The sequence below is a fragment of the Porites lutea genome, chromosome 14 (assembly GCF_958299795.1).
Source record: "Porites lutea chromosome 14, jaPorLute2.1, whole genome shotgun sequence".
NCBI classification, from domain to species: Eukaryota; Metazoa; Cnidaria; class Anthozoa; order Scleractinia; family Poritidae; genus Porites; species Porites lutea.
In genome coordinates this window covers 20,223,106-20,250,433 of record NC_133214.1, presented here as the reverse complement: position 1 = coordinate 20,250,433, position 27,328 = coordinate 20,223,106, and the positions used below count along the sequence as shown (strand labels likewise).

Sequence of the window (27,328 nt, the reverse complement as noted above, 5' to 3'; positions counted from 1 at the left end):
ACTGGAATGACGAAATGCTTATTTGCCGGGCATCAAAACATGGCTGGAGAACCCTTACTTTACCTTTTCGCATATTATTTTTTCTGGCTGTGGGCAAGTTGGGCGAAACTTGAGGCAAACAAAACCAATGAATAAAACAGCTAAAGCCAAGGGTAACACGATTGTAAGCAGCAAATTCTTGATGAACCTGTCTATGGAGAAAAATAGGACGGTGAGGGCAAGAAACAGAGCTGAGACATTTCTTGTTCGCATGAGCCTCTTGAGCAGCCTACGTCGCAGATGTACAGTAATTTAACTTCGGCTTCGGGCCGTTGGGCCCCCAACGGATTCAGCGAATTACCGGAAGAGCGTTTCGAATTTCCTTTCACAGTCACTAGCAATCGACAATGGCATTTTTAACAGGCCAATCATGGCGCGTACTCAAATATGGGTACACAAATTGGGGCCCAGAAAAAGGATTTCGGCGCTGTTTCGCAGACGAACTTAACCAAAGTCAAGTTTCGTCTGCGGCGCAGGCTAGGTCTTGACTGTCAAAGGCGTTTGTGGCAATGAAATGGTTAATACAAAAGAGGTTAGCCTAAGCCTAATGACGTCATAAATTAGTTACTTTTCCCCCTTGGTAGCTTTAGGATAGATTTGTCTTACAATACCAGGCTAATTTGGTTCCTACTTTACTACTACGGCTCCCTAGCGGAAACGAAATTAGTTACTGCTTTTTCAGTCTGGAGAGTCCTTTTCGTACGTTTGTGAAAATAATGAAAATAACCAAATGTAGTTTATTACTTATTAAATACTTCTCACCTTTAACAGGGCTACTGTGAAAATTATAGATTATAGATCCCAAATTTCAGTTTGTAAAATTCAGATAGACGAATAACATAGCGCTAAAGAACAGCTTGAGAAGATTCATTTGAATGGTCACACTTTAGGATTTCATCCACAGACTTAGAGTTAGAAAGAGTTAGAACCAAGTTGTACTCCATAATTAACAGTACCTCAAGGAGGTTCTGCTCAGTAGTTTTCACTTGAATGGTCACACTTAAGGATTTCATCCACAGGCACAATAGTTTGAACCACCTTGTACAGCATAATAAACAGTACCACAGGAAAGTACTGCTCAGTAGCTTTCATTTGAATGGTCACATCATAGGGTTTCATAAACAGACTCAAAAGTTAGAACCACCTTAGCTTGTACAGCCCAATAAACAGTACCACAGGAAAGTACTGCTCAGTAGCTTTCAATTGAATGGTCACATCGTAGGGTTTCATACACAGACTCAAACGTTAGACCTTTATTTCATCCTCTATAATTGCCACTGGGGTTGAAAGGATCATAAACCCTTATAGCCCTTACCAGGTAAAGTTTTTTGCTTTAACAAAGTTCCACTATCTGATGTCCCATATTTGTTGCTGCTTGACAACCTAATTTCATACTCTGTATCAGGTTGCAAATTCTCCATCATCATTCCAGTTTGAGAGTATGGCAGTTTCTTTACAGGTAGGAAGCTACCAAAGCCTTCCTTCTTTAGCTCAACTGTGGTGCTGTTTATGTGGTAATTACGGCCATATTTTGGTTTGTCCCAGGTTAATATGAAGTACCGCGTTTGGATATTTGTTACCCTTGGGCTTACAGGCGGCGGCGGTTTTTCTGTTGATTAAAAAACAACAAATCCTTTAAGTTTCCTAAATCAACAAATTGAAGGAACCGAAAATTTATATTTATGGCAGGAACAAAGTCCCTTACTAAAAAGGAAACTCTTTGCTCACATTAAAAGATAGGTGATAATCAACACGTGTAAGTTTGCAATAATGAAGAGTAAACTAGTTTCTTTCTTGCTATAGTTTTGCAACTAAACGTACATGTGGCGCAATCACTCGATCGTAGTTGATGGTTATGAACAAACTAACATTAAAGAGCAATAAATGAAACCAGTGACAAAAAAGCAACAAAACAAATTTGCGTTTTAGAGGAACAAATATCACCGTGATCCATACTTGACCACTAACCTTTAACTGTGATAGCAGAAATTCCGAGTCTTGTTTTGAACGAGCTATCAAATCTGTCCATCAAACGAGTTACAACCATCGTTTTCATGGTATGCTCCTTTACTTTGACTTTAACTAAGATGTGCGCCTTTACACTTCCATTACTGAAAATTACCGAAGGAGAACAACCCCGGAGAAGAACGTAAGTTAAGCATGGTACATAAATGTAAGGTATTTTTCTACTGGAGGTGGTGGTGGTAGTGGTTTAAGTGGGGCTAGGTTAGGGAATGACTGTCAAGCATCCTCTAACTCTCAAGGCATTATCTTTGGGTGCTCACCGTTTGTCTGAACTGCCGACTGGACCGGTTATTTCGGAGGAGAAATGAAATATTAAGCCTTTTTCTGGAAATTAATCTTCTCTTAAGCCCATAACTGCCATGCACTTTATTTAGAAATAGACTTATCTGGCCAGATAGTCCTGATCAACAGTGGAATTCTCTTCACGACTAAACTGGTCTTACCAGGCAGTTCTGACAAATGGTAAGCGCCCTTTACACAATAAAAGTCATGCCTACATCCCATATGTATATACGTAATTTAATATAGGTTGCTTTGGCAATTGGTCTTTTGCAATTCGGCATTTTAGCATACGGAACTCACTCCTATGATTTGGTTCAGTGACCCCAAAACAATAGCTTCGCAAAGCGCATTTCCCAATGTCCAAAGTAACCTTCATCAGATAAGCTATTCATGGTCCTGACTTGAATCTTAGCAATGGGTTTTGGACATGAGCATCTAGGCACATCTATCAAGGTCTCTTGTGTGGAGAAGCTTTATCGGCTATTACTTTCGAATACCTACTGACACCAGAAAATATGGAAGAAAGATATTTTGGTATACCTGAAGCCCAATACTCTGACCTTGTATAATAGGGAAGAGTCGTTGAATTGGTGTTTTACCTGAAAGGTTAAAACATCCAGTCACTCGCTTGAGACATATTTAGCAGAGGAGACTGGTTATGAAAGACGGCAAACATCAAAGATAAAAACAACGGTGCTGTAATGTATGTTAAGAGCTCCCAGACGGTGCAAAATCTTTTGCGACATTTTTATTGGCCAACAAGATGAAAATGATAGGAATTCTATTGAACGTTGTGCGCCGTCAAGTTGACCTAAACTTATAACAAAGGAGTCTGACGAGCTTCAAAACTTGATCATCTTTAAATACCATAAATCCTCTATTAAGCCCCCCCCCCCCTCTCAAATAAGCCCCCCCTTTTCAGAGGGGGAAAGTTAATAAGCCCCCCCTCTCTATTAAGCCCCCCCTCCCCCTCCCCCTCCCCCAATCCTTATTCTTTACAAAAAAATTGACGATTAACGTGGACTGATCAGTTATGGTTTATTCAGGCTGGAAGTTCGTATTGTTTTTGGTCTTCGGCCGCATGACCTCCAACTTCATATGCTAAACTTTCTCAACTTTGCGATCTAGTTCTCTGTGGAGAATTGTCACCATTTTCTTATCGTTAGTCAAAGCAGTATACCGCCCGGGAACCACAAGTCCGTCCTCGAGAAACCTTGCCCCTGTCGCTAAATTAAATAAGCCCTCCCTCTCTTTTAAGCCCCCCTCTCTATTAAGCCCCGCCTCAAAAGTGCTTGAAAAAAATAAGCCCCCCGGGGGGCTTAATAGAGGATTTACGGTAGTATTAAACAAGAATCTGAAAACCTCTACTCACCGACGATCTAATTTTTTCTTCCATTGTCTTAAACACGTTGCTACTGCTATTTAGTAGCTCACTCTCAAAAGCTGTATCAATTAGGAACATAAATTTTACGTCACTGAGGATCTCACCTAACAATGAAATAAAATTGTAAGTTTTCAGTTATCAGTGAACTAGTAAAAACGGGATGGACCTTTAGACAACATTATTCTTTGGCTACAATAGTACGCGCGCTCTGATTGGCTGTTTTCTTATGAAAGTATGCTTGCAAAATAGAGATAGCATAAGAACAACATGATTTACATAAGAAAACAGGAAGGTTTGTATCAAATCAAGGTTAACGCCAGTCTCCATCTATAACTGTGAAATGGCCCATTGCTTGCAGGGTATTTGTGATATAATTGTTTCTCTAATTGCGCATGTGTTTGGTTTTCATTGTATTCAGATCAGCTCTGTTCCATTAACGATCCGGTTTTCAGTGGGAACATGTACCATACCACCGCACTGGTACATAGGGTGTGTGTAACCCACAATGGTCGGTAATTTCTCTCATTTTGGCATACGGAGAGTCAGAAAACCCTTTGAGGTTCACTTTTTCTAGATACTTTTTCTTATCCTAATGGCTGTCTTCCTGATAAACAATGAGGCGGATCTGTTTTGTTTTCCCAACAAATTTTGACGTCGTCTGTGTTCTCCAGTGGGGTGACGGATAACCACGCAGGCCGTTCCCAAAGTGGGATGGCTTAACACAGGTTTGATTTGACCATAATAGAAAGGAGAAGTCGTTACCTCACGTTGTTTTGGGAGCAAAATTTCTGGATGAGAACAAACCAAAACGTCACTTAAAAAGTGGATTCGCACGGTTTCAAACTTCATCGATCTTATTAAAATTTCATTTAATTTGTCAAATGTTGGCGAAATTTTCTGGGTTAAATCCGAAAGGACCGTATCTAAGTTTAGAAAAATAAAAAGAAAATTTTTGCGTTGTGCTCACCTACTCCATAAAGCGGGCGCGTGAAATTAGGAAGTTTCATGTTGCAGTCTTGCAATGACGGCTAAGAAATGTACAAAAAAGCGTGATGCACGTGCAACTTTTTTTTCGCCAATCGAAACCTGTTTTTGCCGTCGCAGTTGCAAAAACTCCCTATTGTTGTGATCCAGAAATTTTGCTACCATGGTAACGTGACGTCACACCTCTCTTCTCTATTCAGTAGCGTAAAAATAAGATGAAATTCCAAGACAAGTAGAGTCCACAACTTTGTACTTACCCTTTTGTAAGGTTTTGATGTCAAGGGTTTTCCCAGGGGGTCCTGGACCAATTTCGTTAAAGCCATTTATTTTAATCTCATATGTGGTTTGGAAATCAAGACTGCTAATAACGGTCTCAGTAATGTTGCTGGTGATATTCAGTTCACTGTATAACAGGGATCCAAGGCGTCTGTACTGTATCCGGTAGCCAAGCAGTTGTTTTTTGTGAGACGATGGGGGAATTCTCTTCCAGAATATGTAGATTGAAGTTGAGTTAAGGGGGTAGCCTTTTAAAGAGCCTGGAGGTTTAGGAACTGGAGAGGTAGAGATTATCATTAGAGACTATTTGAAACAGAAGCTAAATATTTAAAAGCAATTAAACTAACTTCATTGATTATGAACGGAAAATATAAAAAGTTAACGATAAGCCATTGAAAAAGTAAAAGTTGTTTAGTATGTCATGTCAAGGATAGCGTTCCTTACTGAGGATAAAAATTATTTTGCACTGAACGTAAAAAATTCAGTCTTCCATTTGTTAGAATTACTGCTGGATTTTCTTAAGTCATCGCCCTACATTTCATTTCCTTGAAATGTATTTCTAATTTTTCTGAGCTTTTCGATGTAAGGTTTCTCTTTCTTCAAAATAACAGTAGAATAAAATTCATATATCTGTTATGTTTGCAGTGAGGCTGATGACGTCATAAAAATGAAATATCTGAAATTATGGGATTTGTCAGGACATTCTGAAAGAACAATGTCCAAGAGGCCTACTTGCCAAAAATGAGCATTTCGGGGCAAATTTTCTCTGAGATAGTAGCCCAGTTATACTCAGAAAACTCCATACAAACCCTTCTAATTTTTTTTGGGTCGACCCAAAAAAAATTAGAAGGGTTTGTATGCAGTTTTCTGAGTATAACTGGGCTACTATCTCAGAGAAAATTTGCCCCGAAATGCTCATTTTTGGCAAGTAGGCCTCTTGGACATTGTTCTTTCAGAATATCCTGACAAATCCCATAATTTCAGAAATTTCATCTTTATGACGTCACACTTAAGTACTCTATTGGCAAAAAGTCTTGACGGGCTCACCTCCTCAAGAATACCCAGTCTTGTCATTTCTAATTTGTCTAGTTAAAGGATCATATTAGAGTTTTAAAAGCTACGTTAAAAACTAATACCTCTTGGAGGACATCGGGATATGTTGCAATATTCCCATCGAACTTTAGGGTCAGTGGTATAACACCAAGGTCCATCCGGGGCACTAGCATCCGGGTTACGACACATGTTCGAGTCATTCTGACCATCAACAACATCCTCAGGAAATCGCGAATGACGGTGAGGGCATTGGGAAGACCATGACTGACACGAACGACCCGAACGGGTAATGTTTACATCACCACGATATCCAGTGCCGATGCCATAGTAACAATCTTACATGTTATAAAATAGTGATAATGAAATTGGGAAATAATATCAAGCTTGTGTTGTCCAAATTGTGCAAATGGCCTCCTATAATCATGTTATGTTTGATGGTGAAAATTGAGTAATAACATTCTTGCATAACCGGTATCGTGTCGATGAACCTCCATAGAAGATGGGTTCAGGGTTAAGGCTTATTAGCTACTAACGTGTCTCTTTGACCGGCAAACTTATGAGACATACACTACTGGCTCGGTTAAATGGAAGAAGAATTTCAAATACCGCATAAGGATAAAACTTTACTGTCGTCTAGATCTTTACCGTGAGAAATTGAGAAAAAATAGCCCTCCTGTTTCCTGATCCTCAATACTTCCCTGAACTCACTCAAGTTTTCAACTCTAAACGAAGCTCTTTAAATTAAAAAAAAAATGCCCCTTTGATAACAAAAATTGGGTGGGGAGACGTGAATTACTTATGAATCGAATAGAATTAAAGAGATATCATGAAAATCGCACGAAACAATCATTTACAATATTATTATTACAAACCTGTAGTTCTGGTATCATCACCTATAAATTACAAGAAACACCCTTTAAGTCCATAAATTTTGCTGTTGGCACTAATCAAGAGAATCAGCTAGCTATTACAAGTTAGTGTCAATTGAGATCGTTTACCCTCAAGGAAGATCAGGTGACAAACAATTGTTTCTGTTGTTTCTACCTTGTAGCCTAGTCAACTCTGTGACGGGTGTTGTGCAAGTGACGGGTGTAATGTCACTGTGATGAGTGTTGTCCAAATTGAGTCAGTTCGATTATTATTATCATTACTATTTTCAGTAAGCCTGGACGACCTTTTAATGTGATAGTAATAAAACCTTCCTTTCCCCCTCTCCCTTTCCATCTCCAAGATGGTCGATGATCATATACAAAACTGCTGGGACGTGTAGGGATCGAATTACACACCCGACACTGTTCAGAGACGTTTTATTACTAGCCCGAGGAGAGTTCGTATGTAATAATTCCCTGAAAGGTCTTCCTAAACTATTCAAGTTCTTTTCACCACCAATATGGTAGGTATGTGCGGCCCGAGAGGGCATCTTTTTTAGACCTTTTTCTCCTTAGAAGACGCAACATTTCCATATTCATTCATTTTTAAAACCCTTTCACCAAAGTGAACCCGGCCAACTGAGCCATTTCTATTAGCTGTGATCATGCCTGGTAGGTGTTGCAACTGAATTTTTGGGAACAACTCTGAAAAACACATATTTTGGGCTTGTTAAAGAAGGAAAGGATTTAACAACGTAAGCCGCACTACCCCCTCCCCAAAAACATTTTTTGGGATTGAGACGTACCTGGTAGTGAGTGATATTGGTAACATTCCGGCGCTTGTCCTCCAGCATCCATTGCATACGTCGAACAGTTAATCATCTGATTTATGTCGAAGTTGGGATCTACTTCTGCGAACTGTTTAAACGTATCCATGTCCTTCTTTGTACATGTGATGTGTAGAGCAAATTCACACGACTTGCGACAGATTTGGCGGGGATAAGGCTTGCCGAGAGTCGTATCACACGGAGGAAACAAATAAGCGCAATACAGGTCTCCCATAACTGATTTACATTCTTCAGAAAATGGATAAAACCGTAAGTAGCGTTCAACCGATTGAGCCCGATTTTTACTGTACCTCAGTTTATCGCCAAATTTGTCAAAGATATATTGATTACCGGAGACGTTTTGACAACTTTTTCCTTCGTTCTTGAAAAAAATACACAATGAGTTCTTTGAAGAACGGTTGAATTCGGGCTGTGCCTGAACACAACTGCAAAATAGAAAACGATTCATAGATCATGCGAGTTTAACTTGTTTTCTACATCACAAGGTAGACTAAAAACTCACTTTTACTCTGTAGACAACCAGTATTCCAGCTAACCCTTAGAGGCCAGCTGATTCGTCGAGTGCCATAACAACCAGCATAGCTACTACACTAAATCTGTGATCAAAAACACCGTGCTATAAGTTCGAGTGTTTTCCCGTTATTTATTGACGACGCTGTGTACTGACCTGGAATTTTTATCCCGAGAAAATGTAGCCTGTGATACTAAAACAAAAACAAAAAAGTTAACATTTTTTGATTTTCTGTCCAGGGGTTAATTTAGGCTAATTAGCCACTAAAATCGTGACTGATAAATGAATAAGTCATACACTGACTTGGTAGAATGGAAGAAAAATTTAAAATACTGTATGGGGATCAAACTTTGCTATCAAACTAGTTCTAATTACCTTGGAAAACTGAGAAAAACAGCCTTCCTGTCTCGTGCTGTTTCTCCGTACTTCCCGTATCCTTGCATCCCCGTAACTTTTTAAATTATTACCCTGTGGGGTACCACCATATATGGGATTATGCAGGGTACGTGCCGCTGTGTTGCGCAAGGTTCTCAAACAGGTAAGGGACGCACCATTAAAAAACTTATGGGGGGTGGTGGGGGGGGGGGGGGGGGGGGGCGGGCGAAGTACAAAAAAATATTCGCGTAAGGGAAAGTTAAATGAAGAAAAATTCATGCACGCCAATTAACCCTAAAAAATATTCATGCTATGGCCTAAAAAAAAATCATACAAGGAATTTGATAACGAAAAGAATTCCTGCGGTTCAAAAATTCCCCACTCCCCCTCCCCTCATAACTTTTCTAATGATCCGTCCCTAAGGCTAGGATCTGCCGAGCGTTTTGGTCTAGAGCACTCAACAAGGTTTCGTTTTTCAGTGTTATGATAAATGAGAGTTTCTACAGGTTTAGTTAGTAGGCTACAGGGAAGTTATAAAAATAAGTTGTACGAACACAGTTTGGTTAATTAGCTACAAAACAGAGGATGTGAGTAATATCATAGTAAGCTACCCAGATGGGTTTTCATTTCCTTTGTCGTCACGCAACGTTCCGGGGAGGAGCGTGACGACACTAAAAACGACTGTGTAGCAAACTAAGCTAAGCCCAGGTTTTATAGAAATATATTTTAAATAAATAGTCAGATTTTATTACAGGTTAGCCTGTCCACTGAATTGCCAAACGATGACGAGTAGCTGACATTACTGGCCTTCCCATTAGATTACAATTTGATAGAAAGCTTATTACATATATTTCGCAGCAAGGAATTTCACACTTACAGCCATAGTGATACGCGTGTAGAACAACTGAGCTGACGATCAGTAAACGAAGTACATCAGTGGTATTCATGGGGATGAAATCAAATCACACACTATGCAATATAAACATGGAAAAAACGTTAAGTCACTGGGTTATAACCATAAACCAAAATTTTATAGTGTTATTCAATACCTATTTCCGCATAAAAAAAAAAAAACAGAGACCTTCTGAAACCGAGTGCGGAGTGCCTTGAATGCTTGATCTGTCTATTTAGTGAACACTGACCAGCTTTATTGACTCAAAGAAGTCGACTTCTAGGCAAGTCTATCTGGAACTAAGTTTATTGAAAAGATCACTGCTTATGTGTCTTACCCTGCCGGTTTACGTGACAGTTATTTATAGGTTATCCGTATTTTCTCCCCTATCAATTTTGCAAAGTTTTAGTTTGATCATTTGCCAAGCTATCTGTAACACTATCAAAAGTGTTTCACCTGAATTATCTACTGGGCTAGTTGAAGTTGGTTTCAGAAACTGGCGGTTATCCTTCACCGATTTTCAGCCCGTTTCTGGAGATCAAATGTGAACAATTCCTACTCACAGGTTGTAACCAGTTCAGTTAACGTTGGCCCTTGTTTTCGGAATTTCCTCATATTTTTTTAATAAATCAATGATTGGATTCATCTAACCATAGGGTTTTTCTATCAGAAGGTAGCTTACAAACGTACCTTTTCAGCTGGTAATGTCGTGCAATAGATATCTCCGTCTTGCGAGACAATTTGTCATGAACGTAACAAAACCTGGGTGCAACAAACACTTCAAATAGTTATGTTTTAAAGACAGGATGTAATGATCAAAAGGTAATACGCTTAGGAACAGCCCTCTAAGACATATGATGACGTAAAGTTGCAAAGCGGAAGCACAACTAGCCTCCCACGCATACGTTCTTAGAGGTTCGTCACGCGTTCCTATTGCGTGACAAAACCCTAAGAACGTTTGCGTGGGAGGTTAAAGCACAACTCGAAATCAGAAAACTATAGTCAAAATATCTTCGCTCTACCTACAGAGACTACAGAAGCCAACAGTCAGTAGCAGTCAAGTTGAATTATTTTATTTCGACTGTAGAATTAAGCTGAATGATCGGGTAAATTCTTGGAATTCGTACAAGGCTGGCCTTGCATACTCTGCTACACAGCCGTTTTTAGTGTCGTCACGCAACGCTTCTCCCCATAAACGGCTGCTGAGAACCGAACCACATCCCTTTCTCTTTGTGTTTATGGTCTAACGAACAAACCAATCCTGTATAAGAAACTTGACAGTACGTGAGCCGCAGGGCAGACTAGACCTTGTAAAGATCGTCCCTATTAATATCGAGGGGGACGGTTTACGGTATTGCGGTATCGAGCTTTTTTTCAAGCGGTATTTCGGTAATTTTGATTTTAATGTGCGGTTATGCGGTATCATCTAGCCCTGCGGTATACCGTTTCTTATCCTTTTGATTAACGGTATTCGGTAAAAGACGGTCCTTCACGGTATTGCAGTACCATTTATTTGCGCTTTCCTGTCTAATACTGGTCAATACAATGTGCACCGCGCAATAGGTTAATAAAAGTTAATATTTTAAGACTTTAGACTTAATGGTAAATGATTACACAATCCGGCGATGACGAAATTAGCCTGTGAACAGGCCTTTGCCAACAGATAGCCTGTTCACAGGCTATGACGAAATTGGAAGGGCATCGATCGTTCTACCAATCAAGGTCTTCTCACGTTTTCTCGCAATGTCTGAGGTTGGTTTTTGGTGCATACATGCTAAAGGTAAACAAACACGCGAAATGGATACAGCTTTAAGTAAACGTGACCGATCATAATGCGGTATCGGTATTTCGTCGATTTTTGACATGGTATTTCGATATTTGCCAATTTTTCTTACGGTATTGCGGTATTGGGTACCCCCCAAAGTTCCCCTCAATATCAAACACTGAGCTCTTTGGTACGTTCAGAAAAAAACACGGCGCAGACTCATTGTACATGGAAGTCTTTATTTCAGCCCCTCAAAGCAAAAACGTATAATATGATGAGAGCTAGCAATCGTCTAGATCACTGGGGTACGTGTATGAATCATTCATTGGCCTGCACCGTGCGCTACCACGGTTCTTAAAAGAGAGAGCGGGGGAACTTTTTGTCTTGCACAACAACCGTCCATTTATAGATTGGTGGTACATAGAAGGAACTGCGGCCATTCTTGTCAGTGGATTAGGTCGTCACGTTCTAATTACAGTCTCATTCATGGAAGCTCATTTTCAGTGTCCTGATCCTGAAGACCCTGGTAAAAATCAATGTTACAACGGCAAACGTCAGATTCAAGTTGAGAAATTCTTCAACTTGAAAATAAGTACTAAATAAAAAACAGTCCAAAACAATTCTTATGGATAAAACTGGTGTGGAACTAATATTTGTGTAGATAACAACAAGAAAAAGGAAACCTTGGTCACGAGGTACAAATTCACGTTTGCCGTTTGCCGTTTGCCGTGGCCTGTTACTTTGAATTATACGTAATATACAAACTGTAAAACTACCTGGTGTTAATATCATTTGTTTCACCATTATTTTTTTAATTAAACAAGAATTCTAACTCAACAACAGTACTATAACAAGCTGCTTTAGTTTTGGAAAGCTTTTGGAAATTGCTTCGCTATATATGTTCGCTGCCATCTATAATACTCCAAAATTTGTCACAATCCAAACTTTTTTATCTAGATCCTCATCCCTGGAATCCTCAAATAAAAACTGAGAATCTAGCTAAGGAAACTACCCATCCCCACACCTAACCCAAAAAAATTCAAGATACCGTCAATTCCTCTTCAAGCGAAGACACTATTTCGCTAAATGAAGGGCGTGTTGAGGGCTCTGGGTGCCAACACGAGGTCATGATCTCAAAGCTGTTGAAGCAAAAAACATGTGCTTAGTGACTCATTCGAGTCAAAAAATGACTCAAATCTTTTGTCATGAAACGAAACGTTTTGCTAAAAAAAATACATCTTATCCCGGCAGCCATCAGGTTGTTTCAGTCTCTGTCCTGACTTGAGAAAGTCTACAACTTCCATTCCTCCCAATCCTGAATACGGCATTAAACCTAAATTATAAGGTACGAAAAGAAACTATATTAGACGAGTGATTCCCCATTTCTCTCAAGGATGGTTGTGCATATTCGTGTCCCGAGAAAATCCTGTGATTAAAGAACTTACCTCGAGATTCAATTTCCCATAATACTATGCCAAATGACCACCTAAAATAGAAAGCCTTTTTGTCACTCATCTTCATTAAAGTTACTTTCGCTAATTTAAAGTGAGGGTTTTTCCATGTTGAAAGTTTTAAGTTTGTTGAACTTACACGTCTGTCTTTGTGTTGTAGGTGTAATCTTCTAAGGATTCAAGAGCCATCCAACGTACTGGCAACATGCCCTGAAATAATAACAAGAAAAAGGAAACAAGGTAAATGTGTGGCCTTGTTTGATCAAATAATTAGCCGCTATAAATAGGGAGTCCGATGAGCCCCGTGAGAGGCAGGGTAGACAATAATTGAAGCCAACAGTGCTCGATTGTGTTGCATGAAAGCACTTTCGACAATTAAGCACCTGAAAAAAGGTCTTGAGGGTCAACACCCACATAGTGGGTGAGGACGTGGCAGAAAAAAACAGTTTGTTTTGAAATAGACACCTCTAGGATGGCATTGAGTTGACAGTGACTGACGATTCTTTGGATAAATTAACAGAGAGAGGAGTTCTTAGAAAGACAACAATTTGCTTTTTTCTGTGCTGATATAGACCATAGAAATGACTCCCAATATCAGTCAAATCTTTGCAGAGAAACCACTTGCTGCAATGAAAATGTTATGCTTCCATTTCCAGTGAGTTTCCTAGTAAAATGGCGCGCCATATTACCGACAATTGCGACAACATTTCATCGTACGCGTGTCCATGTGCATGCTCTATACTCACAGAAACAGGGCGCGGGAATCGAAGTGACTCAGTTATTGCCATAACCAATAGTGATACATCTTTGTAACCTAATGCGCAAATATGTTTTAATTACGTACCCCAGACAACGTTTCGTATTCACCACTTTCGTATACATCACGTGACAAACCAAAGTCAGATATCATGGCCACGAAATTCTCGTCGAAAAGGACATTTCGAGCTGCAAGGTCACGATGAACGCACTGCAAAGACAAAGCATAAGCCATTTCAGAAGCCGCTTGAAATCAGTGCATCTATTTCTCATGTACTAAATAACTGACCCTAATTTACGAGACTAATCTTGATCTAAGATGTATCCCTATGGCGGACACTGTAGGGACTGATCTTGAGTCAGTGTCCTCGTCGGCGAGCGAGAGTCCGTAATAGCGGGAGTTTATTTCAGTCAAACGTCTGTAATATATTTTTGCCTGGGATTTAGCTGCTGGCCGTATTATCGGGTGTCGGCATGTAGGGAGTTGTTGACTGCATATAGTATTGCAGCATGACGGTGGGATATTGTTAAGACACTATGCTTACGAGAGATCTTAGCTCAGAACGCCTTCGAAAGTCCGGGTCAGTATTAAACGTTTTCATTCGCTTGCCCAGCAGTTATGCAGCTTTATTGAAATTTAAAAAAAAATACAAAAGAAAAAGGTTCAATTTCCACCGGAGTGGTTAGAAAAACCAACATGACCACCGTTTTATTGTTTTAGGACATGGCCCACGTTACATCATGTGAAAACGGTCTATAGATAAACTTTCGCGCCAAAGACTCTTAGCCAATCAGAGCAGAACATGATTTCATGCAATGGCTACCGCAGAACTCAGTAGGAATAAATAAATAAATAAATTTTGAGCTCCTGACCGATTTTGAAATCAAATCTACACAGCACTGAAGGTCGAAGAGTCCTTATAATCAAAGCTAATCAATGCCACCAAAACAAAATCGACCCTAACTGTAGCCCTTATTATTTATCTTGTTCGTTGAGCTTCTTACCTTTTTGTTTGACAGATGTAGCATTCCATTTGCAATATCTCTTGCGATCCTTGTTCTTTCACTTGTTGTGAAGCTTAGTTTCGGTTGGTTTACGTTCATGTACGAATTTTCTGTGCTCCTATGTAGATAATTTAACAGGCAGCCATTTTCTGCCAGGCGTACGACAACTAACGTGGGTTCTGTTTGAAAAAGAGTACATTGCTTAATTTTTAAACACGGTATACCATCACAATCCAACTTGGATCAGTATATGATTCCGTTAAACTCCCCACCTACCCCTTACCTAATCCAACGTTAACACCTAAAAACGTTTCCCTAAGAGCATAGTGTTAGACTTCGGGGTGGGGTAGGTGGGCCTACATTACTACTTATCGTGTCACAGGGAAGCCTAGAGAAGACTCATTAATGATGTGCAGATAAACTACGCATACAGAAATAAGATAGTACACCTAAAGATATTATTTTAGTCGCATCATACTTCGTGTCGATATAGCCCTATCCTCACAGATTTTCTTTCAATAACAGTAATTTTCAAGCCCCGTGCAAACGGACGCAACATTTTTGGCCAAAAAATCCCATCATTGTGCCATGTTACATGTTACGTCTGTTTACACACCCTGTTGCATGTTGCATGTTCTTGCGTGTTGTTTAGAGTTGTTGTGCAGTTCAAAACCGGTCAAACTTTTAGCTACGTGCACTGAAATGGACGCAACAGCTCTCTATATTGTTGGGCGACAATGTTAGGAATCGTTACGTCTGTTTGCATGTAGCTTAAAAGGAACAGATTACCATAAGCAAGTTTTAAGTGCATGTTTGGCCATGACGAAATTAAGCGTGGCTATATGCTCAGAAAACTTGATGAATTTACAACGATGTCCAGGTTTAAATTAAATTGACAAATACCTGTCTCTGTACAAGCTGCTATAAGATTTATAACATTGGGATGTTCACCAACTGTAGCCATTATCTCCAGCTCATTCCTAAGGTCACGTTTTTCTTTCTCTGTAGCATTCTCTACAATTTTAAAAATGCTTTCGCTGTTGTTATGAGTCAGATATTACATAACGTTTTTAATGCCAATGAAAATAATATCGCGTTATATTTGCTAAGCAATGATACAAATATCCAAGGTACTGTTAGATCAGATCTATAAGTTATTAGTAAGACATGAAGGAAGCTATGTTTTACCATGCAGTATAATTGGGTTATGTGACAATATGCTGTTTCCCCAATTGTAAAAAAAAACAACACCAACAACAAAACGTTTACAAGAGATTACCTCTAAGTTTCTTTATAGCACAGGTCCTAAATTTCCCGCTGATCGTGACCTCGCCCTTGAAAACTTCTCCAAATGCCCCTTCACCTAACTTCTCCTTGAACTCGACAGCTGATCTGGGAAGTTCAATCCAATTGCCGCGCTTCCCTAACACAATCTAGAGCAGAAATTTTCGCTTACATTACACTGCTTGTTAGTTCAAAAGTGGAAGGTTGAGATATTCAAACGCATAAATTGAAATCGATTGTCGCCTATCTAGCCTGCGAATACAGCCGTCTCTCTTAGCTGATCACCATAAAGAAAATGCTTTGACGAACTCCGGAATAAAGAGCAGTCTGGCAAATTTTCATGTGAATATTGTGGCTTTAAGAGTTAACCTTTGAGCATAACATGGATTGCATTCAAGGCAACTAAACGTTTATCATAATCCTTCTTACCTTTCCATATTCTCTCGGTTTTGTTTGGCAACATGGCCGAAAAATCAGGCACACGGCGACGATGAATAAGAAAGCCAAACTCAAAGGAAGCACAATTGTGAGGATCAAGTTCTTAATAAATGCATCTGCAAGTTAGACACAATAATATAGAGACCTGAGTTAATCAAGTTTTTTGTCGCATTGTAAGAAATGTTTCTGGTAAATGAAAGAGACACTGTGGAAGTAGTTGAAGAAAGTGCACTACCCATTTAGTACACTGTGTGACGAAAATGGTCTTCGAAGACAGAAAATGGACGTATTTGCGGTCCTCGAGGCCACGCTTTTTTAAAAAGATGGCAAACATTTACACCCTACACACACATCTACGTATCTGCACAATCTGAAACTAAATTTTTACTTTTCTGATGAGCGCGCGAGGGAGTAGCTAGCTGGCAACCATAAAAATCCCTTCAGTTTCGCCCTATACAGTGTACACCCGTCCCGTCCCCTTAAGGGGGCTTCTGTACTAAGGCTAGTTTCATTAACAATATTTACACATTTAAGCAATAGAAAACGTTTTCCGTGCATGTTTGCATGGCGTGATATAAACACGAGAGGGGTTGCGAGAAAAAAGTTTTCTATTGCTTTTATAAAATTAATTAACTTTCCCGAGAGAAAACGCGAAACTCTTTGTAATGGCACTGATTAATAGAGAAATTCTTACCAGTCGCGAAGTCTTGCAAGCGTAATCAGTTCTTGTTTTGCAAAAAAGATGCATTCCAAAATACGGATTCGCTTAAAATGTCAGCTTAAGCGAAAAAAAAAATTGACACAGCATGTTTGTAAAGATTTCCCAAGTTTCACCCGACAAGGGAATTGGTAAATAAAGTAAACTTGTCGAGTTTTTAACCAAAAAACTTTTTCAAATTCGTGCTTGCGTGACTAGCACGCCAAAAGCAAAACATCGTGACGTCACAACCATGTTTACATGCTCTCATGAAAACACGCCTCTCGGCCAATCAGAGCGCGCGTTCTATGTTTGTTATTTTATAAATACATATCTACAGCACAAAAAGAGCAAAATTCCAGTACCTTCTCGTGTGTTTTGCGTCAAGAGTACACCATCGGATGTCCCATATTTGTTGATGCTTGATAATCTGATTATGTATTCAGTGGCTGGTTCTAAGTCCTCCATAATCATTCCAGTCTGTGAATAGGGCAAGGCTGCCACCTTGGTGAAGTTTTTGGAGCCTACTTTTCTGTGCTCGACTGAGTAGCTTTGAATCTGGAAATCACTTCCATATTTTGGTTTCTCCCACTTTATTACAATGTAACATGTCTGTACGTTAATTACCTTTAAATTTCCAGGCGGTGGTGGTTTCTCTTATTAAAAAGTAAAACAAAAATATGAAATTTAGAAAATAAGATAACCGTATACAAAAATATGTTTTCTGAGAACTGAACCTTAAATCAGCAACAACAGGGACTTTGTCTTCTTAGGCAACGTTCACACTCGGTGTCTGGGCACGATGCCCGAGTACGCTACTCCCTGGGCACTAATATGAGCACACCCTTTTTTCAAGTATCCACGCAAGAATTCGGGCTCCGTGCGGGTACCAGAGTACCAGGTCTCGACCTTGTACTCCGGCGCAAAAGTAGACACCGGGTCCCCGTGTGCACACGGTTTTTGTATGAGTTCCGGGCAGTCCACTGCTTAGTTCTCGCTGCTAAGCTCATGTTTCAAAATGGCGTCTGACAGAGCGAAATGGAGTAACTATATACATAGTCACATATCGGGTACTAAAGGTATGAACACAACACCATTTTTTGTCGTTACCCAGGCACTAGTTCCCGAGCACCAAGTGTGGACAGCTCCACAGAGTTAACGAAGTAACTTACCTGTAACAATAAGAGCGGAGACACGCAAACTGTCTTTAAACGCAGTATCAAATCCTTCTATAAAATGAGTCAAAGCCTCAGCTTTTGAAGTATGTTCATTTACTATGGCTAAAGCCAACATCTGGGCGTTTACGCTTCCACGACTGGTAATTCAGAAGAGAAAATTGATAAATAAGAAACAAAAACAAAAACAACAATTAATCGTAACTAGAGGATGAAGTTCATAATTAATCCCGCTTTGGTCGTGGTAAGACCAGTTCGGTCACAGAGAACATGACATGTCCCAAACACACCCATTCGTATGTGCATAGGACAGTGACAGATTTCTGTCAGTTAAACAATTTTTCGCTCAAGCCGGGCCACTTTTCAAAATCCAAGTCTTTGGCAATAGTTGCCACCATTAAAATTACCCAACAAAAAGCTTTTGGCTGCGGTGAACCTTTAGAACCAGCAACATATATTGACTGGTAAGACTGAGAGCAATACTACCTGAAGCTCAAAACTCTGACTTCGTAAATCTTGAATGAAGAGGACTCATTGAACTGGATATTAATCTGCAACGCAACAGTAGTCTTATTTTTCTTATCAAAACAAAAAACAAGGAGGATGGGCGCAAGGTAGTTAAGTGTTCATAAAAGCGCGCCTAAAACTAGGCTAAACGATGGCGAAATCGCAAATCAACTGCCAAATAACCCTTGCTTACCTTCGAGGTAATATTCCTTTCCATCACTATGAACTTTTCGCTACTTCTATTAAGTAGATCACTATGAAAATCAGTGTTGATCACAAGCTCAAAGTTTATATCAACCACAATGGTACCTGAAAAGACAAAAAAAATTGTTCAGTCTTAAAAATGGAACTTCAACATCTTTCACCTATGGTCAGAAGCGAAGCTAATGAAAGTATGTATGCGATGACAGAGTAACTCTCCGATGTTCTCTATCACTAAAAATTGAAAAGCACCTCTCCAGAAACACTACGTGATAATTAGGTTATTCACTTTAAAAACTTAGTATCATCAAAGTTCACAGAGTGTACAATGGCAGCATTTACATACCGTTTTGCAAGGTTTTTACAATAATGAGGTTTCCAGGTGGTCCGTGACCAACTTCGTTAAAGCCATTTACTTTAATTTCATACGAAGTTCGGTAGTCAAGTCTGCTGATCACAACTTCTGTGCTGTTACTGGTAACATTCTTTTCAGTATATAACTGGGATCCAAGGCGTCTGTATCTTATGCGGTATCCCAGGAGCTTTTCATTGTGAGGGAGTGGAGGGATACGTTCCCAGGATATGTGAATTGCAGTTGAGTTGAGAGGATATCCTCTTAGGAAACTCGGACCATCAGATGGAACTGGTGAATGGAAATTTTCGCAGACACTCAATTGCACAAAAATGAGAGAAAAAGGTAGGGAGGAAGGGAAGGAGAAAAGGTGGAGGGAAGAAGAAAGAGAGGAGAGAGGGGGGAAGAAGGAAGGAAGGAAAGAAGAAACGAAGGAAGGAAGGAGGGAACGACGGATGAAGGTAGGACGGAGCTAGGAAAGGAAGAGGGGAATACAGGGAGGGGGGACAGAGAAAGGAAGGAAGGAAGGAAGGAAGGGAGGGAGGGAGGAAGAAAGGAGGGAACGAAGGATCAAGGAAGGAAGGAGGGAGGAAAGGAAGAGGTGAATACAGGGAGGGGGACAGAGGAAGGGAGGAGCGAGCGAAGGAAAAAGGAAGGGAAGATGGGGAGAAAGGAGTGGAGGAAAGAAGGGGGGAACGAAGGATGAGGGAAGGAGGGAGGGAGGAAAGGAAGAGGGGAATTCAAGGAGGGGGGGGTGCAGAGAAAGGAAGAAAGGAATGGAAGGAAAGATGAGGGGCAAAGTATATCTTTTGGTGTAACTAATCAAATGTACCTCTTTGGCAGCATGCATATTGAACTGCTCATTCTTAAGCTGTAAGATTTTTCAAAAACAAAACCTAAAAAGTACCTCTTGGAGGGCAGCGGGATATGTTGCAGTACTCCCATCGAACCTTAGGGTCAGTGGTATAGCACCAAGGTCCATCCGGGGCACTAGCATCTGGGTTACGACACATGTTGCAGTCATTCTGACCATCAACAACATCTTCAGGAATCCGCAGATGACGATGAGGGCATTGAGAAATCCACCGCTGACAAGAACGGCCTGAACGAGTTATATTCACTTTACCACGATATCCAACGCCAATGCCATGGTAACAATCTAAGGATTGCGTATTGTACTTAGCAAGTGCCTCTTTTGAGGCAGTAAGAAAATTCAAAAAGTGACATTTCGAGTGGCAGTCCCTCGTCAGACAAGAGATCACTCAGGCTAGTGCTTTAGAAGCATGCTAAGAAAAGATTCACAAACCTGTATTTCTGGTTTCGTCACCTTTAAGAAAGAAAAAGAGAAGAACTTTACGTTAAGACTCTTTCTTTTTCTAAAAAAAATATAAACCAGGCCCCAGTTGATCAAAAGCTGGATGGCGCTATCCACCTGATAAATCCCTATCCAGTGGAAGTTTCTGGAAAACTGCCCACCTACTCCTCCCTTAAGCCAACATTTTGCCCTAAGTGAGAAATAAGTGTTATGTTAGCTTAAGGGATGGGCAGTTGGGCAGTTTCCAAGAACCGTATAATGACCCATAAGTATTAGAGAAAACAATTGTACTATAGCGTTATCAACTTTTTGAACAACTGGGGGCTGAAGCCACAGGAAATATTACAAGTAATCACCTGGTAATGCAGGGTGTTGGTAGCATTCTGATGCCTCTCCTCCATTGGCAGCGGGGTATCTAGTGCAGTTGATTAGATTTTCGATAAAATCAGGATCTGTTTGCGCAATTGTTCTCAGGACATCTAACTCTTTTGCGCAGTACTTTCCATGGAGCACAAACTGGCAAGTCTTACGACAAATCCCCTGAGCACGAGGCTTGTTTAGAGAGGTATCACACAATGGAAACAAATAGCGACAGGCCATTTCCTTGATGTAAAATTGGCATCCTTCCGATATAAATCCCGCTTTTAAGTAACCATTGAACCTTGCATTGAGACTCTCGCTTCCTCTCAAGAAACCAGGATCCCCATAAACATATCGACTACTTATGATGTCTTCACAGGCTCCAGTTATTTTAGGGTAAAAAGAACAAGACGCGTTCCTCATGGCAGAGCTGACTGGGGGTTCCGCAGGAATACAGCTGGAAAAAAAAAGGCATTTGTGAGCAGCTTGTACTACCTTTGGTTGCTCATCCATCTGGGTTTATGTTACTGTCACGGTACGTATTTACTGGAAATAAATACAAAGTTATTTTGTGGCAAACAGTTGAACAACGAATTAACAGCTCCCTTCAAACAAACGTCCCCAACCAACTCGTCGAATAAACCCAACTCAAAATGGTAAATAAGCGCCCGGGCGTCAATTCAAGCATCTGCTGTAACTGTGGACAAGAAGTTCTTCTGACACAACCATGGGTTCTGTTAAGACTAACCTGGAGTTTGTTTCTTGTGAAATCGGGACGTTCTGTGATGCTGAAACAAGGATTAAGACAAGCAATCATTAATTTAAGTAAGGATTGAACAAAGAACAAAGGAAAAACCTGGCTTATAGGGAAGATTCGTGTTTTTAATCAACATTTTACTTACTTCAATAAACCAGTCACTGAAACAAAAAAAATCTTTGTACAAGAGCAAATAAGCCTCTTGTTGACACAAAGTGGCAGGTTTGAATCGCTATATGGCTACTACGAAGTCAGTCTAACCTAATGTCGTTTCGTTTCACACTAATTCTAGCATTTGAAAGTGGATCTACAACTCTCCTTAGCTTGTTCTGCGCCTTCGAGAGTTAGTACCCTCCCCACCAACCTGCTAATAGGGACTTTAAGATAGGTCACTACGGTCGCCTGCGACGGTCGGATAGATGCTAGGTCACGCAAAACACGCGTGACCTTTTACCGTCGTCCTTCAGGGACGGTATGTTTTCGCTGGGTTTCTCGTCGTGAAGACAACGGTGAAGACTGGTAAGAGTTCATGCGTACTTACTGTCACTTGTCTTCTAAAACTGAGTACCCAATGGGTTAAATATGCGTTGGGTTGTGTTTATACTGATTTTCTTATCGGTGAACTGAAAAAAAAACGAAAACGTCGAAGTTCGTTCGAGACATAACTCCGCTCCGCTGCAATTGGCGACTTCTTGTTTTCTAACTAGAGTCGTGCGCTATGGCAGAGGAAAATTGCCGAAAAGAAAGGTAACAGTGTGATTTTAGCCGTTTTTTAAACATAAAACTGTATTTGTATCAAGAAAAGATTTCTTAAACACAAACGGTGTTGGCTTAGGAGAGAAAAGTTCAAAGAAAAACATTGACTAGCTTTAATTTGTACTCTTATTCTTCTGATTCGTATTCTTCCTTTAAAATGGGAAACTCTTCTTCAGTAATTGAGCTTTCTGCGAAAGAAATTACAAGCGAGTTTCGCACTTTACCAAAAGACATATTCTTCACCGTCCTCCGTTTTGTTGTCCGAATCTTAAATTGAAATTTTCGCGCCTTTTTACCGTCATGGCTCCCGGCTTCCCGTATACGCATCCAACCGTCCTAGGCGACCGTCGTGACCTATCTTAAAGTCCCTAATGTAACAGCACCCTGGTACGGTTCACATGCATTTGCACCCAAGAATCTCTAAGACTGTAAGCGCATACAAAGTAACGCACCTTTGCGCAACTTTTGTCCACACATGACGGATAGTAAAACGGGATATCGGTAGATATCAAGTTCGTAAACGGATACGTGCTAAAGCTTCGTCCCATACATGACATAGTATAATTAACAATTATTGGGCAATTATTCTGCGAGCCCGAATAGAGGCCATGAGGGCGAGAGGAATAATCTTTTTAATAAAATCCAACTAGTTGGTCAAAAATATCGAGAATAAAAAACTTTTAGCTAGTTTAAGCTAGACTTTAATCCTTTTTTGCCGCCAAAAAGCCGGCGCTTTTCGCTACTAGTGGGCTATAACATATAGCCTAGTAGTAGCTCAACCAATCAGAACGCAGCATTGATAATAGACCACTACCTGGATTTTACTAAAGTGGGATATCTTCGGATTTCCGCAGCGGTAAACGTATACGAGCTAAAGCCGGTTCAAACGGTTTCGTCCAAATATGACTGTTCTAAAAGGAAAATCAAATTTATCAAATCATATAAACTAAAGCGCGTTTTTTAGCTTTTGTGCACACGTCTGTTCTCAAACAGATATCATCAGATATAAAGTTCAGTTGTAAACGCATCCGAGCAAACTGCGCCTCCGCACGACTTTGTCCACACATGAGAGATCGTAAACCGGGAAATCTTCGGATATCAAGTTCGTAGACACATACGAGTTAAAGCGAGTTAACACCGCTTTTGTCCAACACGTGACAAATCGTAAAACGGGATATTTAACCATTATTCCACGAGGGCGAGTCGGATATGAGATGATAGATAGCCAACGAGGCGCGTAGCGCCGAGTTGGCTATAATCATCTCATATCCAACAAGCGCGAGTGGAATAATTGTTTTATTAAAAACGCCCACAAAATCTCGTTGAATCTCCCCGACTAGAACAAACCGGAAAAGACAAGGGATTTCCGCTATTCACATGTCACACGTCTATCAAAACTGTCAACGCGCGAACGGACTCGCCTGGACTGCATAAATGAAAAATCAAAACATTGTAGCGATGAACATTAGAAAACTAATCGGGATTCTAGGATTTTACCCAGCAGAACAGCTAAAAAAAACCTGGCAGATAATGTGAAGGAAAAGAATTTTTAAGTGACAGCTGACGAAATTACTGTGAATTTGGATTTTCGGTGCAGTTATAAAAGTAAGAACAACGGAGAAAAACTAATTACCACGGTCGCTTGTTATGAAGTTGTTTGAAGTCACAAGCTGGTTTTGCTGAACGAGAAAAGAAGCTATACTGCCGCCTCGATTGCTCTAGTGAATGGCTGCATAGCCTGTATTTGTAGCTGGTTACTTGTGATTTATATTCTTGATGTCAGATAAACAAGCCGCAGTTATCTATCGGCGAGTGACTCGATCGGCGAATGGCTCCGCGATCATGAAGAAACAACACTTGTCTTCTTTCGTAGCTGGTCAAGGTACTTTAGTTCCATGTGTTTTCATGCGTTTTTCGACAAACTTTCAAACAAGCTCTTTGGGCTTTTTTGTTTGTTTCTGTCTTTTTTCTTTCGATGAAATTGCATTTCTAGTATTCTAAGAAATGAATTAAAACAATTTGCTTCGGGCGCCGTTCTATCCTTCGCGGAAAAAAATCTCAGCTAGCTTCCAATTTTAAACTGACGCGTACACCGACCATATATAGAGAGCATGGTATAATAGCTCATATACCATAACGGCTAAGCCAATCAAAATGCTAGAATTGCATTATCCAATGATTCAGTTTTCAATAACATTGGATATCCGAAGTTCGTTATATTAAACGTATACGAGCTAAAGCGCGTTCACATGGCTTTCGTCCCACGCATGACATCTTAAACGGATATGAACGGATATCAAGTTCGTAAACGCATACAAACTAAAGCGTGTTTACGCAACTTACGTCCAATCGATCGTAAACAGGGACATCGTGGGATATGAAGTTCGTTAACGCATACGAGCTAAAGCACGTTTACATGACAGATCATTGTAAACAGTCTAAAGAGCAAACTTCAGCCTCCCAGCGACGAAAAAGTTAAGACTGAAAGTCTACTAGACTTGAAGCCAAAGTGGACTCTCGGAAAGCCTTTCTCCAGTAAACGAACAATTTCATCCCTCTCGTGTCACCGACCGTCAATACAACATGTAAGTTTGCGTGGTTTACAAACAGAAATTGCAGCATAAGAGTCACAGGGAAATTTCAAAGCGGATATATATAAATACGACACGCCTGACTTCCTTCTTCTTTCTGAACCATTTAAATTTTTTTTTAAATAAATGCAACCGCAGCTTAAACAGTTTCATCATTTTGTCGCCATTTAAAAACATGGCTAACTGTCTAACAAAAATAGCTCTTTGGATCTCACAAACTATGTCCAAACATTTCCGTACGTCTAATTTCACCAAAGTATCCTCTAAACTAAAGGAATTCATGTGAAACGCATGTTTTTTCGTAGATTTACAATCGTGCATGAGCAGTTACTCTGGATAGCAAAATAGGTACCTTTATTGCACTCATTATACCAATAAGTTCCAAACTTACCACAGAAAGACAAGGTTACAACGTACAGGGCAGCAAGAACATGAAGGTCACCAGTCGACTGAGTAGACATTCTCGTCAAGGCAACATCAAATCACAAACCCACCTCGTGCGGAACATTAACACTGCAAAGCGAAGTTAAAGGATCTCTGCTGTTAAGCTAATAACGTTAAAATGAGTAACATTCGATAAGTGATCATGGGGTTGGATCGATGTTTTCGTTTTCCATACAAAAGACCCTTTATCATCAGGCATCCGTCGTTCACCTCAATTCCCTTCAAAAATTTACCTTAACATCGAATATCACTGAAGCCCAATGATATCATTCAGTAACTGTAACCTTGGTCAGCCCTTGAAGCGCGTAATTTAGTGGACTTTATCGTGCTGTGAGAAAAAATCGTTGTTGATCACATAGCTTGACAGACTATCTCAAGGAACTACACCTAGCATGCGAACAGCAGACGCATTTAATAGCGTCTGCGAACCCGAGCGGCAAAACGATTTCCGTGACGTAAAACCTTTTTAGCCAATCAAGGTTTAGCTCTTAAAATCAAAGAACTAACTCGCGAGACTTCTCGCAAGATCGTGTGCGGTGGATATGTTTACAAGTCGAAATTGAAAGAAAGACGTAGCTTGTGTATAGCCGCCCTTTTTTCTCAGAACGACGCGTTTACGAAAGTTAATTTGCCAGGATTGTGGGACTGATTGACGAAATAAGCATCAAGAGGATTGATATTGAAGAAAAGATTAGAGTGCCTACAGGGTCAATGATTTATCACACCTAGTTGTTTTGATCATATTTGAAACGATAAATTTCTTAATGGCTCCTAATGACAGTAGACGCATCATGACGTTTGTTGCTTCTGTTCCTTTCTGGTTCCTGGCAAAAAAGTATGCTTTTGAGAACTCTTCGATAGTTTGTCGTGTACCGCTTTAGATATTACTTTATCTTTGAAAGCTAGTACGTGTGGTAATTGATTTCCCATGCGTGGTTGCTTCTCGGTTCAGACAGAACTAAGATCAGATCGAAAGCATTTTATATTTGTTCTTATTTTTCTCTAAATACCTGTTTTTTTTTTAAGGTTTTAATTTCCATAGTTTTTTATAAGATGAGTCGAAGCGTCGTCGTAGCTGAAAAGTCATCTTGACTATGATCAATTTACTGCTGTAACTATTTATTTCACGCTGGGTTTGTCCCAGGGTTATATTTCAGATCATTGTGTTGTGGCGATATTATTGACGAGCAATTGTCAGAGATTTCTGAATCAGTCAAGGATGTGTCTGCATAAATGATTCACCACCTTTTGTCAGCGCTGGTTAAATTGAACGCTGTGGCTATATGGCCGGTAACCGGTCAAGGTTTTCAAAACACTAAATGGCCGGCAGTCCTTTATTCTAAGTAAATTTCACAAAATCGAAAGGTTCCAGCTAATCTAAACTATCATATGTCGATTTAGAAAAGTCAAGCGATCCTGAATTGCTTTATATATCTCATATGATAGTTTAGATTGGCTAGAATCTTTCGATTTTGAGAAATTTACTGAGAATATAGGACTGCCGGCCATTTAGTATTTTGAAAACCTTTACCGGTTACCGGCCACATAGCCACAGCGTACATTGAAATAAATAAGTCTGAGCGCGATGTCATTAAGCTATGTTACTTCCCTTTCGCTGTAGCGATATTTTGTTCAGGTTTTGTTTATGTCACGTACTACCCTATGTTACAAAGCGAAACGAAAGGCCCACATCACATACACAGCTTAACAAGCAGTTGCTTTATAAAGACGTCAGCATTTAACGTCGCAGGAAACCTTGTTATGGTCGTGAAATTCACGTTCCAAAGCGTTTTTGGTAACTCTCGCCGAAATCCAAGACACTCCAGCGCGCGAGGTCGCGAGGAGTCACTCGAGCTGTGTTCTATCCTTTGATCTGATAGGCCAACATCAAAACAAAAGGTTTTACGTCACGGAAATCGTTTTGCCGCTCGGGTTC

The 27,328-nt window shown here is 40.1% G+C and overlaps 2 protein-coding genes across 12 annotated transcripts in view; both read right to left on the bottom strand.

Moving 5' to 3' along the window:
* Positions 1-27,328, bottom strand: part of LOC140924251 (angiopoietin-1 receptor-like) — a 38,527-nt gene that overhangs the window by 8,912 nt on the left and 2,287 nt on the right. For 6 of the 10 annotated variants that reach the window (XR_012164223.1, XR_012164224.1, XM_073374285.1 and 3 more), the window contains exons 2-12: positions 9,524-9,615; positions 8,428-8,464; positions 7,719-8,185; positions 6,916-6,936; positions 6,127-6,378; positions 4,972-5,265; positions 3,719-3,834; positions 2,887-2,945; positions 2,008-2,150; positions 1,355-1,648; positions 64-191 (exon numbers count right to left, since the gene is read on the bottom strand). Coding sequence is in view for 8 of the 10 variants with exons in the window: in XM_073374285.1 (XP_073230386.1) it covers positions 64-191; positions 1,355-1,648; positions 2,008-2,150; positions 2,887-2,945; positions 3,719-3,834; positions 4,972-5,265; positions 6,127-6,378; positions 6,916-6,936; positions 7,719-8,185; positions 8,428-8,464; positions 9,524-9,593 (1,881 nt within the window). In the remaining 2 variants the exon portion in view is untranslated. Of the gene's footprint in view, positions 1-63; positions 192-1,354; positions 1,649-2,007; positions 2,151-2,886; positions 2,946-3,718; positions 3,835-4,971; positions 5,266-6,126; positions 6,379-6,915; positions 6,937-7,718; positions 8,357-8,427; positions 8,465-9,523; positions 9,618-10,228; positions 10,371-27,328 lie in introns of those variants that run through there. The other 4 variants (XM_073374281.1, XM_073374283.1, XM_073374282.1 and 1 more) reach the window with 4 other exon arrangements.
* On the bottom strand, positions 11,526-25,773 carry LOC140924253 (insulin-like growth factor 1 receptor). Of its 2 annotated transcripts, XM_073374288.1 has the most exons (21): positions 25,626-25,773; positions 25,340-25,461; positions 21,593-21,632; positions 20,841-21,301; positions 20,476-20,496; positions 20,077-20,328; positions 19,164-19,460; positions 18,810-18,925; positions 18,596-18,660; positions 18,107-18,249; positions 17,300-17,590; positions 16,229-16,353; positions 15,795-15,948; positions 15,419-15,529; positions 14,516-14,694; positions 13,599-13,721; positions 12,894-12,964; positions 12,749-12,789; positions 12,540-12,636; positions 12,352-12,442; positions 11,526-11,826 (listed from the first exon to the last, which is right to left on the bottom strand). In XM_073374288.1, exons 2-21 carry the CDS (start codon positions 25,407-25,409, stop codon positions 11,788-11,790), a joined length of 2,787 nt encoding a protein of 928 aa, XP_073230389.1. In that variant the 5' UTR covers positions 25,410-25,461; positions 25,626-25,773; the 3' UTR covers positions 11,526-11,787. The 2 variants fall into 2 exon arrangements, with proteins under 2 accessions (XP_073230389.1, XP_073230390.1); XM_073374289.1 differs by lacking the exon at positions 20,476-20,496.

Excerpts from the sequence above, each read along its gene's own strand:
- LOC140924253 (XM_073374288.1), bottom strand. The coding sequence starts at position 25,409 with ATGTCTACTCAGTCGACTGGTGACCTTCATGTTCTTGCTGCCCTGTAC. Across the intron at positions 21,302-21,592 it reads TCACAAGAAACAAACTCCAG|CTGTATTCCTGCGGAACCCC; the intron begins GTTAGTCTTAAC and ends TTTTTTTTCCAG. Across the intron at positions 17,591-18,106 it reads CTCCGCTCTTATTGTTACAG|AGAAACCACCACCGCCTGGA; the intron begins GTAAGTTACTTC and ends CTTTTTAATAAG.